This window comes from Eschrichtius robustus, chromosome X (assembly GCF_028021215.1).
Source record: "Eschrichtius robustus isolate mEscRob2 chromosome X, mEscRob2.pri, whole genome shotgun sequence".
NCBI lineage: Eukaryota > Metazoa > Chordata > Mammalia > Artiodactyla > Eschrichtiidae > Eschrichtius > Eschrichtius robustus.
In genome coordinates, this window is record NC_090845.1 from 19,310,861 (window position 1) to 19,324,617 (window position 13,757).

The window sequence follows — 13,757 nt, forward strand, 5'->3', positions numbered from 1 at the left end:
CCACTGATTTCTAAGGGAAATGCTGGCATAATCTACATGAAATTGAGAATTCACCTTGATGACATTTGACTGAAGGCTTTAGAATGCAGTTGCTGTTTCTAAATATTAAGCAAATCAGGCAAACAGCTCCAGCGAGCTCTTAGCAAGTAGCCAGAGGATCCCCTTTAGAATAGTCACATAAAAGGATTACAGGGTCCGGAGGAAGAACACAAAGGAGCGTGTTTTGAAATAATCCTTATGCTCTGGGAGCCATCTTGTTTAAATGGCGTCACCTTAACACCGAGGTTCTTGGTAGGTGTTTGCGCACAGGCCTAAAACTTTGTGCGTGTGGAGTTTTTGAAAACAGTATTAGTTGGGAAAGTCCTAAATATTGCAGAAACTCCAGATGACTGGCCTGAGCTGTGTGTGACTGTCGTGAGCTCTTGACTTACCAGGGGACTGCCACGTCCTTAGGAGTATCGTTTTTCTTTGTTTGGAATTCCCTCTTCTTATTCCAGAGCTCTCAGTAAAGGCCCTGTCTGAGCAGGAGAACGTGGACTGAGTGAGTAGAATTGATAGTCCTGTCTGGCTTCTGCGGTTAAAGGAGGTTGAATGCCAGTAAGTATCCCCTCCCTCCCCCCCGCCATAGAAGAGCAGGGAAGTGGAAGTGGATGGTCAACCCGAGACCACTGGTGAAACGAGACTTAGGTAGCTTAAAAACCGGTATTCACAAAAACAGATGAAATCTTGGATCTCATTGTATGATAATGCGGACTGCAATGTGAGAAAAGGAGATTATGGATGTTAGTATAATCAGGACATTGCTGATTATAAAAAGAAATAACAAAATAAGTCCAGTTTCTCACATTTCATTTGGGCGAAAAGCTCTCTCAGACTTATCCTTGACAGAAATTCAACCCGGCAAACATTGAATACCAACCATGCCAAGCGCTAAGCCCTGGGTGTTCAAAGATGGATGTGACTCAGTCCCTGACCCAGAGAGCACTTAATCTAATGGAGAATAGCCATTGTTAATGCCGATTTTATGCACTAAAAGTATTTTTTTGTGATAATATTTGAGGCCCAATGACCAAAAATACCTTCTTTATTAAAATTCTCACATGATTCGTCCCCTGTGAGGCCAAGCCTGTGTTACAAAGGCATGGGCAAAACCAATTTCTATGTGGACTGTAGATCCAAATGTGAAACAGTAAAGATTCTAGAGGAGAACATTAGACACTATCTTCATGACCTCAGGGTAGGCAAAGATTTCTTAAATAGCACACAAAATATGCTTACCAAAGATGGAAAAAGTGTCACATTAGACTACATTAAAATAATTTCAGTTCATTACGTGATACCATTAAGAAAGTGAAGTCTGGGGAATGGAAGAAGACTTTGCAATACAAATATTCAACAAATGGTTTGTGTGTAGAATATATAAAGAACTTCCATAAATTAATAAGAAAAAAGGTAGATTACCAATAGAAATGTGGGAAATAGAGTTGAGTAAGCACTTCACAAAAGCGGATGTTGGTTGTCTTGATTGGAGATAGTGACTGGAAGGGAGCACAAGGGGCTCCAGGGGTTCTGGTCATAATGTTGGTTATGTTGGTTATGTGGGTGGTTATGTGGTTTTACTCTGTGAAAATCCTTCAAATTATGATCGGTGCACTTTTCTGTAGGTATGTTATAATTTCATTGAGAAAGTGTACATAAAGAAAAGGCCTTGTGGTCTAGGATGAGGAATGTGGCAAAGTATTTTCAGACGTTATCTCTTGTTGGAGCATTGCCTCTACTATGGAAGCAGAGGAAATGTTGAGAGCATGGGCTTTTGCTTGGTTGTTAGGGCAGGTCCAGTTTGTGTAAGAGTCCTACACAAGGAGTGCCAATGTCTTGGGTTAGCAGAAGGCCTTTGGCTACCAATATCCTGAGAAGGGAGGAGGAAAAAACATTTATGGAGAAAGCACTAGAAACAAGCTTGATTACAATTTCGTGTAGAGCTAACTCAGCCTGGAAGCCTGTTTAAGCCACCATTGATTGATCACTTACCATGTATTGCGGCATTGAGATAGGGACTTTCTGTGCATTAAAATATTTGATCCTCACCACAACCCTGGAAGGTAGGTGCTATTATTTGTCCAGATTTGCAAATGAAGAAACTGGGGCTTAGGGAGAGTAAGTAACTTGCTTAAGTTCCAGCTAGAAAGTAGCAGCAAGCTGCAACTGGAACCCACATCTTTGTGATTGAAAGCTCACCCCCTTGACTCTGTGTATTATTTTGCCTTTTTGGGGGGCAAAACCAGTTTTATTTGAGCATAGTGAGAAGAAAAACCCTGGAGTTTTCCTTTTCTGTTGTAACATGGTTAGGAACACCTGGATGGGGCTGAGAGGAGACTGAGAAATCTTCCAAGAAACAATACAGATTATCATGGGAATACACTTATATGGGTGACCCATGAGCCCTTCTCAGTGCTTTAGGGACATTGTAATAACCTGAGTAATTGCCTTTGATAGGCTTTGTTTTCTGCTCATTAGTGACTCTCCAGGTTAGACTTTATACTTCTTACCACGAATTGAAATACAGAGATACATAAAATGGATGCAGCCAACTGATTGTCACAACACTGTCTGCATATCAACGTTCTCCTGCCTGCTTGGGTTTCAAGAGAAGGAGAGGAGAAGGGAAAGGGTATGATAAGGAACCTGTGTTAGCTGAATTTGTTTCAAAAGCCAAATTCTGGTACAGAAGCCAGAATTTTGACACATAAAAATTATTGATATTTGTGCACCGTTAGGGTTTGGGGATTGCCCTACTTAGCATATACATGTCCTTTTTTCCCCTTCTCGTGATACACAGAGCACCTTGGGTACACACTCAGGTACATATTTAGTATTTTGAGTTCTTTTGTTCCATGGCTTATTTTTGTTCCCCAGGATGTTCATGTTTGCAGCCTGTGGAGTGTTTATAGCATCACAATAACATTGCATCCCCAAATGAAATTTGGATTACTTACTTTCAAATGTGTCTCCCCAGCAATCCAATGACTGTGGAAGCAATATGGTGGAAAGGCACATTATCTGATTTGAATGGAAATATATGTGGGTATGATTTTAGAGATTTCTGTTTATTAAAAAAAGAAATCTTCTTTTATCCTTGGGGCTAGTTATCCCACTTTTATTGCTGTGATAATACACAAGAAAGAAACAAGTTGAACTAATTGAAAATGCCCACATCGAGCTCAACTTATTTAGTTTATCTTAGTTATATGTACTTGTTTGGTGTACAGATGCTTATAGAAAATTGGACAGAAGCTCTGGGTTCCTTTTTTTTTGAAATGTAGAACTGCTCGTTTAGAAGTAGATTCTGCTTTAGGGACTATGTAATTATTTATTAATTTGATTAGCACTGTACATTGTATCTTGAAGCTATTCAAAGTACTGTAGGAGCATCTGTTGTACCATCATTGGGAGGCTGGTAGGTTGTTTCAGAAATAAATACCAAATGCCTTGACAACTGCAGTTTGACATAGCTCGATGTAGGCAGTGCCATGGTGCTGTGTGGAAATTCTTAGTCTTGGCTTCATGTTGGTAAATTGATATTCTCAGGTACATCCAAGGTGTTATTTTGTGGGGAGGGTAGTTTTTGTTGAGTCTTGGCTTTCCTAGTTCCTTATTTAATGAAATAGTGACAGCTGTCATTTTCTACCTTCAAACAGTAGCATCAGTGATTTTATAAACAGAAAATCATTTTCCAGGTGGGCTTGTGTCCATTGCTGGCAACCATTTTATATACATGGCCTCATTTTAAATGGCTAGGACTTTGAATGTGTAAATGGGCAAGTTTTCAGGCAGTTTGGGTAGGCTTTACATTTTTGCTTCTCCATTTCCTGTCCAAACAACGTCTTCTGTGTCCACAGCATGTTTATGCAACATTGAATAAAACTTCTAATGGGAAATTTCTTACAGGTGACCTCCCTGAGAGGCTGGGCTGTGAAGAAATCTTAAGAAACCCGACCCTGATGAAATTGCCTCCGTTGAGAATATTACTCAGTGCAGAAACAAGGAATAGAATTCAGTTATTTTTGGTTCTTGAAAAAATGAATTCTGGGTTTTTTTGTGTGTAGGTGGCAGAAAACATTAACCCCGGCAGAAGGTCCAGTCTCAGTTGGAAATTGAACTTTTGGTTTCTTTGAATTAGGAGAACCTTGGAGAGGAGGATGTTAAAATATTTTTTATTTGAACCTCAAGCAACTTGGAATCGGTTCTGCTGTCTGCATATCTTTTATAGATGTATCTTTTCCAGGGTTGTCTGTCTCTACATGTAATTTTCTGGAGGCTGGGACTGATTATCAAATGACCTCCAACTCAGCATCACCTGTGGCTGGATACTAACGAATCCTTTTTTAACCTTCCTAGCACTTTTGGAGAAATCAATCAGTAGAAGGCGGGACACCGAAGCCATACAGAAAGCCAAAATCCTTTATTCATCTTGCATGAATGAGAGTGAGTAATAAAGAAAATAAATAAAATAATTTACCACCCTTATTTTTCAGAGTTCTTAAAGATATTGTTTAAGGAAAAAGAGAACTACTAAGAATTCTACTAATATTTAAAGGTGTTGCTTAAAGAAAGGAGCTATTTTCCAAGACTGGATTTTGACTACCCCTGCCTTTTTAAAAAAAATTCATTAATTAATTAAATTTTGGCTGCGTGGGTCTTCGTTGCTGCGCTGGCTTTCTCTAGTTGCGGTGAGCGGGGGCTACTCTTTGTTGCGGTGCGCGGGCTTCTCATCGCGGTGGCTTCTCTTGTTGCGGAGCACGGGCTCTAGGCACACAGGCTTCAGCAGTTGTGGCTCACGGGCTCTAGAGCACGGGCTCAGTAGTTGTGGCGCATGGGCTTAGTTGCTCTGCGGCATGTGGGGTCTTCCCGGACCAGGGCTCGAACCCGTGTCCCCTGCATTGGCAGGCGGATTCTTAACCACTGCACCACCAGGGAAGTCCCTGACTACCCCTGTCTTTTTTTTTTTGGAATTTTATTTTATTTTTAATACAGCAGGTTCTTATTAGTTATCTATTTTATACATATTAGTATAATATGGGATGGTGAGATGAATTGGGAGATTGGGATTGACATATATATGTATAAAATAGATAACTACCTCACTCTGTATGATAGTCTCTAGGGCCATCCATGTCTCTACAAATGACCCAATTTCGTTCCTTTTTATGGCTGAGTAATATTCCATTGTATATATGTACCACATCTTCTTTATCCGTTCGTCTGTCGACGGGCATTTAGGTTGCTCCCATGACCTGGCTATTGTAAATAGTGCTGCAACGAACATTGGGGTGCATGTGTCTTTTTGAATTATGCTTTTCTCTGGGTATATGCCCAGTAGTGGGATTGCTGGGTCATATGGTAATTCTGTTTTCAGTTTTTTAAGGAACCTCCATACTGTTCTCCATAGTGGCTGTATCAATTTACATTCCTACCAACAGTGCAAGAGGGTTCCCTCTTCTCCACACCCTCTCCAGCATTTGTTGTTTGTAGATTTTCTGATGATGGCTATTCTGACCAGTGTGAGGTGATACCTCATTGTAGTTTTGATTTGTATTTCTCTAATAATTAGTGATGTTGAGCAGCTTTTCGTGTGCCTCTTGGCCATCTGTATGTCTTCTTTGGAGAAATGTCTATTTAGGTCTTCTGCCCATTTTTTGATTGTGTTGTTTGTTTTTTTTTTACTATTGAGCTGCATGAGCTGTTTATATATTTTGGAGATTAACCCTTTGTCCATTGATTTGTTTGCAAATATTTTCTCCCATTCTGAGGGTTGTCTTTTTGTCTTGTTTATAGTTTCCTTTGCTGTGCAAAGGTTTTTAAGTTTCATTAGGTCCCATTTGTTTATTTTTGGTTTTATTTCCATTATTCTAGGAGGTGGGTCAAAAAAGATCTTGCTGTGATTTAGGTCAAAGAGTGTTCTTCCTATGTTTTCCTCTAAGAGTTTTATAGTGTCCGGTCTTACACTTAGGTCTTTAATCCATTTTGAGTTTAGTTTTGTGTATGGTGTTAGGGAGTGTTCTAATTTCATTCTTTTACATGTAGCTGTCCAGTTTTCCCAGCACCACTTATTGAAGAGGCTGTCTTTTCTCCATTGTATATCCTCACCTCCTTTGTCATAGATTAGTTGACCACAGGTGCGTGGGTTTATCTCTGGGCTTTCTATCCTCTTCCATTGATCTATATTTCTGTTTTTGTGCCAGTACCATATTTTCTTGATTGACTACCTCCATCTTAATGTTTTGTTGCTAGCTTGATGGAGAAACTAAGAAAATTTTATTTCAGTGGTTGGCTTGGATTCTTTAGGTATCAGTTACTCCATGGGAAACTTGGGTAGGGTCAGAAGGGCAAACCATATTGCATGTGGTACAGAAACCAGAATCTGGAGGCTAGGTCTGGTTTGAGAAGGACATAGTAACACTCCTTCTCAAACCAGACCTATGTCCTTTGGAACCTCCTGGGGCCTAGAGTAATCCAGATTCCCAGGCGGGCCAGGCTCCTTCTGCTTCTCCATCAGCCTAACAGGCATCTTTGTTGAGCACTTTAGGCCCCTCTCAGCATCTTGGGTCTGATTGGAGTTAAAAAAGATACCTGACATTTTACCTGGTACACTTTCTCAAGGCTATTGCAGGAAGAAGCCAGTGCCTCTGGGAAGTGTGTTAACTTGTTTAGGTTTTGGGGTATTATTTGGTGAGCTAGAAGAGGGCACTAAAAGATGATGAAAGAATCTGAAGCAGTAATTCATTTTTGTTGGGGAGTGATTAGTTTTATTGAGCAGTTTCCTTTAGTTAGGATTGTTCCTTAGTTTTGCAGAGTGTTCTCAGCTTAACATTGCTCATTGGCTTGGGTCAGTATAGTGAACCCATCTTTTATTGTTGGGAATATTGGGCAGGTTCCCTAGTCAGCTCTCCTGGCAAGAACATCAGGTTTAGACAGTCACACTGAAGTATGAGTCATTGGTAGTTCTGTTTCTGTGGTTATGCTCAGCCGACTGCACCTCTCCCTAAAAAGTTAGGTTGGGACCTTACTGGAATTTTCTCTTGAGAAGATACACTTGCTTTCTAGTTTGGTGATCCAGTTTGCAATTCTAACTCTCTCTTCATATTTGCTCCCTTTCAGAAGCAATCGAAAAAGCAGATGCCAAGCCATTGTTACATATCCTGCGGCACTCACCTTTCCGCTGGCCTGTGCTCGAATCTAATATCGGTCCTGAAGGGGTTTGGTCAGAGAGAAGGTTCAGCCTTCTTCAGACACTTGCGACGTTTCGTGGCCAGTACAGCAATTCTGTGTTCATTCGTTTGTATGTGTCCTCTGATGACAAGGTGTCCAACGAACACGTCTTGAAGGTATAGTGAGGACTCCTTCATCATGCTTGTTTAGTCCAAGGTTAGCCTTTTTGGGTTGCCTTCTCAAGGAAAGAGACTCATACCACCTTAGTGAAATGATAAGGTTAAAAATTCTGTTAAACGTTAGGATCTAGACTGTTCCCTGCCCACCCCCCACCTCCCCACCCCCCCAGATTTGCAGATTGTAAATCATGAACACACTGTTTTTGTCAGCCTTTCAAGAAACCGGTGAGTGAGTTTCAAGTGATCTGTGACCTGGCTCTCGAATATCTACCCTGAGCATGTGTAGGGCCCCTTAATTCTGGTGGGGAGAGATGAGCAAAGACTTTCTGAACTCTGCTCTTCCTCTCCCCCTCATTCCCCTGACCAAGGAGCGAACACGTGCTATAGTTCATTGTCTTCCTTCACTAACATCTTGTGTACATGCCTAATATTTCATTGTCAAGTTGTCTTGAATCTCTTGTCCTTCCTTTCAAAAGATAAGGCAAAACTTGTCCTAAGTGCTTGGTTGCATTTTCTGTTGGGAGAGTAAACATCTCTTCCATAAAGGAATGGGCCATGAGGACATACCCTGAGGTGGAGTATTACATTGGTAAAATCAGGAGACTGTCAGAAAACTGCCAACAGTGGAAGAAGATTCATCAGTCACAGAACTTGGCAAGAATGCAAATAGCACTTTTCAAATTGTTTTGTCTTTTGAGTCTTTTTTTTTTTTTTTTTTTTGCTTCTGTGGTTACTTTAGTAATGAAAATTTTGTTGAACCGCTGATTTTTTCCCCCAATTCTGTTCTTTGTTAAGCCAGAAAATATTAATGATATATTGATGTTTAAATCATAGAAGTTTAAAACCTTTAGAGTGTATTATCCTCTCCTGATATAAGTCAACTTTTAAAAATCTATACCCTGGAGTTTATTTTTTGATTTATACCAAGGGGCTGGCAAATTTTTTTCTGTAAAGGACCAGATAGGAAATATTTTAGGCTGTGTGGGCCATATTATCTCTGTCTCAACTACTCAACTCTGCTGTTATACCTGGTAAAGCAGCTGTAGGCAATATGTACGTAAATGGGTGTGGCTGTATGGCGGGCTGGCCTGCAGGCTGGAGTTTGTCCCTCTCTAGTTTAGGCAATGGCAGTCTCAATAAAAAAATCTTTAGTCACTGAAAGAATTCCCATCTCCTCAAGAGGAAATTCTTAGTTACAGAGACAGCTGTATTTCTGTGCTGGGTGATGGAACAACAACATGACACTGAGATGTATTCTAATGCTCTCAGGATAAGACATGCTCTTCAATGCTCTACAATCATGGTGATGGTCCAGTTGACCTCTGTCCCATGTTGATAGATTACTCGCTTAAGAAAAACAAGCAAACCAGGGTTTAAAACTCTCATTCTTAATTTCAGAACTATTATGGTATCCCTTCCAAACACTTTAAATGGTGTTTTGAAGTAAGTTGGAGACTGTCTTTCAAACTTAAGTTTATGTACTCTATTGCATGATAGATCTTGATTTCCACACAGGTTAATTAACTGCAAATGGTAACCATTTCAGTTTTCACCAATTTCTGGATCTAGTGTAAGAACTGAATTCATTTAAACATTTTATTGTGGAAAATAATACAAATAAAAGTAAAAAGAATAGTACTACAAACTCCCGTGTACTCATCAACCCACCTTCAACAGCCAGCAACTTTTGGCTGTTCTTGTTTCATCTGATATACCTCCTTTTGGAGAGGAGGCTGGAACATTGTGTAGCAAATCCAAGGTATAATATCATTGCACTGATAAATACATCAGTGTTTATCTAATGGAAAGGACTATTACAGCAACCACAAAAGTAATTGTAATTCCATAGTTAACATCTAATACCTGGCGAATTTTCAGTTTTCCTGATTGTCTCAAACATGTCCTTTAAAAAAATTAAACAGTTGGTCTTTGATTCAGGTTCCAAATAAGAATCACATGCGCATTTGGTTGACACATCTATTTTAATCTATTGCATACTAGATTTGACTGATTTCAGGGTAACCTAATAGCTAATGAGAGAAAATTCTTGTTTATAGGAGAATCACAGCTTTAAAAATGCAGGAGAAATAATAGAATTTAAAAGTTAGCATTTTTTAAAATCCCTAATGAAAAAAAGAATTAAGGCAACTATCACCAGTAGCTGCTAAAGCTATTAGATGAATGGTTGATGGAGAAATTCAGGATAGAGAGACCAGACTGACATCAAATGAACCCAGATATTAATGGTAGCATTGCTAGAAGTTGGAAAACCAGATTTTGTGTGCCTCCTGATACCATGCAGTGGGAAACATATGCTATCACCAATGATGCCAAAAGAAAAGGAAAAAAAAATGAACTTGGATCTAATCAAGCCCGTAGTTTTAACACCAGCTTACAGGAAACACGGGGAATAGAGGATCACGGCAATCAATTTTTAACAGCTTGCCTTGCACACTTAATATTCATTTAAACTGATCCTAGAAACACTGAACTATCAATAACAGAACACTTTCCAAATGTAAGGAGCCACTCATGTGCTTACTACCGGTCTCTTCTGCCAAGATGGCAGCTTCCTCCAAACTGATGTGTTTGAGCATGGCCTGGCATTTGAGTGCAGTGTGCATTTGCTTTAGTTATGTCCCTGTTTGTACCATTTTATATGAGTGGATATTCACACACCTGAATTAACAAAATAGAGCTACAGTCTTTCTAATCATGACAGAGCTGCTAGAAGTTCAAGCATGTGTCTAGATATTGGTAGGAAAAGCTTTCTTCTGAGATCTGCATAAAACCCAGTGAACCTGATAACAAAAACTAGTGTATCTGTGGCTGCCAATGTTGTAGAATTTGTGGGTGTTGCTTTTGCTAGAAATAGTTAAAACTATAAAAAATCTAACTGAATATTTGGAGCCCCTGAAGCACCTTTTAAGTGTTGTGGAACATAGTTTGAAAACCACTGCCATAGTGGAGAAAAAAGTATGCTTTGGTGTTAAAGAGATTGAGGTTTGTGGTTTGGCTTTGTGACTTACTCACTGAACGTGTGTGCAGATTGTTTCACTTCTCCCGGTTTCATTGTCCCCGTGTGGAATGAAGGGTGAATTAGAATTTACTTTTCACTGTTGCTGTGAGATTTAAATAGGATGAATTTGGTGACAATTTACAGGATAGATGCTGGTACACAGTAGCACATGACAAAAGGTACCTTTCTCTTAAAGCATGACCAGGCAACTGGTCAGAACCATTTGGGGAATGTTTCTCTTCAATTTCTGTGCCAAACATGTGTCTCAGATCTCAAGTTCAGATGTGCGAGAAATAGGCATTTTCTTTAGTCAGTCGGTCTCATCTCTGACTCTGAGCTCCCACCCCCACCTTTTAGTTGGAAACTGAACCAGTCTGGGCCCTTCCCCACTTCCCGGCTACTCCATTTCTCAGCCTTCTCCTAGGGTGTTGGGAGACCCTCTGATCATCAGTTATGTGTTTCTGAAAAGAAACCTGCCATCCCAGCCCATGTAGCCACTTCAGGTGTTCCTCTCTGCTGCCGGGGCCCTGGGCCTCCCAACTCCCTCTCAATCCTGCCATTTCTAGGGGCATTGATGGGTCCTGCTCATGAGAAACTTTGACTTCTTTGGCTGCCTAGAAGATCCTCTTTCTGCTCTGGGAGAACTCTCTCTTACCCCCAAACTCTTCTCCCTCAATGTATTTAGACTTCCTTTTCCATCACATTCTATTTTCCTCAATGTTCTTGGGTTTTCTAATCCCACAAACCCGTGGGGATAAGAAAAGGGACTCCTTTGGGAAGGCACGGCACTGTGAGCGTACTGCTGGGTGAGCAGGTGGTGCCTTTGGGTGCCTTTCCAACGGGCAGGTGGCAAGCAGGGGTTGCTCAAACCCACACAGTGGTCCTCTGTGAAGTTCCCCTGTGGCAAGATGGCACAGGATTTGCCACAGACTTAAATGGGAGAAAGGAAACAAATACAGGAAACGACAGATTAATGCCTCCGATCATATCTCACTGCATGTGTTTGGGTTTATTTTGTGTAAGGAGATATCAAGAATGAGAATTTAAAGGACAATAAAAGACTTTTGAATATACCTGGTCCTGAAAGAGTGTTCGGAAGGCCAGGGTTGTCTCAGTATGTGTTACCAGAACAGTGACCTGAAGTGATCATCACCCAGTGCCTGCATTTGTGTGACTCTTAGCAAAATCCGTAAGGATGAGAAGGAGAGACTGTCTTGGAAATGAAGTTGTTTCTAACTTTTTTGTCCTTTTCCTGCATCATACTGTGTGAGATGTTTCTTTTTGTATTACTGTTTTGTTTCCTAACCTGTGGTGTATTGCAGTCAGAGAAAAAATTCGTATTTCCTTTCAATGTATCAGAGTTCCTAAATATATATTATACTTTCTACTTGCAATATTAAGATCAGTTATAAATGCAAGGATTGAAAAACCTCAGACAACATAGTGTCCTAATATTGGCCTCTTGAGAAAGTCTTTTGCCTCAAGAGTTTATCTGGTTCTAATGAGATTTAGTTGACTGACCTTATTCAATCTGTTTGGTGTATTTAAGATGTTCCCTAGAAACTGTAGCAATCTGAAGGTTTAAAACAGGTCCGGTACCTTCACTTGAATCATCTAAACTTTTACAATAAGTGGATTTAACTTCATTTCATCAGAGGGAAGCTTTGGCTTTCTTGATATTGTCTACACAGTTTCCTTCCCTTTGAGACTGAAGCTCAAAAAATTCTCCAAGTGGTCTAAATCTAATTGAAACCCAAAGCGTCTTAATCATAATATTATGTTTCATGTTCCTGGCTTACTTAATTTTTGGAAGAAATGGTGGTATATTGGGAATTGGAATAGGATGAAGCCAGGCTGGCTTGTGATTTGGTTGTTTGGGGCCAGTTAGCGAAGAAGATTGAACACAATAATTTGAGGTTTTTAGCAATACACCCAGGCAAGATGGATGTTATGAAAACATCTTTTTCCCCCAATTTACTTAACTTTTTAAATGTGTGAATAAGATTTAAGGTAGAAAATCTGCTGTTGCGTTCAGTTTTATTCAGTCTTTGGGCAGTTGCTGATACTCAAGAAAACAGAAAGAACAACCGTAGATTTAGAGAAGGTTCTGGAACTTAAAAATTTTTTATTTAAAAATTTATATACAGTTAAATTCACTTTTTTTTAAATTCACTTTTTGTGAAGCACAAGTCTGTAAGTTTTTACAAATGCATGGAGTCATGTAATCACCACCATAAGAAAGAGAATAGTCCCATCACTCCCTCAAAATTTACCTCGTGTTGCCCCTTTGTAGTCATCCACTCTCCCCATCCCCAAACCCTGTTCTCCATCCCTACAGTTTTGCCTCTTTTGGAATGTGATTAAAATTTGCCCACGCTGTTGCATGTATCAGTAGTTCATTCCTTTTTATGAGTGAGTAGTAGTCCATTGTGTATCACAGTTTATCCATTTGCCAGTTGAAGAGCATTTGGATTGTTTCTAGTTTGGGGCAATAATGAATAAAGTTACATGCAGGTTTTTGCATGAGCATAAGTTTCATTTCTCTTGGGTAAATAGCTAGGAAGTGAGATTGCTGGGTCACATGTAGGTGTATGTTCAATTTTACAAGAAACCGTCAAACCAATTTCCAAAGTGGCTGTCATGTTGCATTCCCAACAACAGTGTGTGAATGATCTAGTTTTTCTACATCCTCACCAGCACTTGGCATTATAAGTTTTTTGTTTTTGTTTTTTTTTGCCATCCTAGTACATGTACAGTGGTGTTCCATTGTGGGTTCAGTTTACGTTTTGCTAATGACTAGTGATGTTCAGCATCTTTTCATGAATTTATTTTCCATTTGAGTATTTTTTTTGGTGAAGTGTTTGTTCACATCTTCTGTCCAGTTTTAAATTGGGTTGTTTGTTTTCTTATTGAGTTGTGAGGACTCTTTATATATGCTGGATACAAGTCCTTTGTCATATATGTGATTTTCAAATTTTTTCTTCCTGTCTGTAGCTTGTCTTTTTCATTCTCTTAACAATGTCTTTCACAGAGCAAAAATATTTAATGATGATGAACTCCAATTTATTTTTTCTTTTATGGATCTGATTTTGGTGTCTAAGAACTCTTTGTCTAACCCCAGGTCAAAGATTTTCCCCTATGTTTTCTCCTAGAAGTTTTATAGTGTTAGGTTTTACATGTAGGTCTATGATCCATTTTGAATTAATTTTTGTACAAATTGTGAGGTGTGGGTTGAGATTCATTTTTTTTTTTTTTTTGGCAGATGGATGTCTGATTGTTGTAGCTCATTTTCTGAAAAGACTATTCTTCCCTTTGATCGCCTTTAAGGTGCTGAAAGTTTTTTTTTAATT

General features: G+C 39.5%; 1 protein-coding gene across 1 annotated transcript in view; it reads left to right on the forward strand.

The window, feature by feature from the left end:
- The window catches only part of PHEX (phosphate regulating endopeptidase X-linked), a 198,178-nt gene that overhangs the window by 33,510 nt on the left and 150,911 nt on the right, over positions 1-13,757 (forward strand). Inside the window, exons 4-5 of the mRNA XM_068533165.1 lie at positions 4,399-4,485; positions 7,159-7,385. Coding sequence (XP_068389266.1) covers positions 4,399-4,485; positions 7,159-7,385 — 314 coding nt within the window. The remainder of the gene's footprint in view (positions 1-4,398; positions 4,486-7,158; positions 7,386-13,757) is intronic.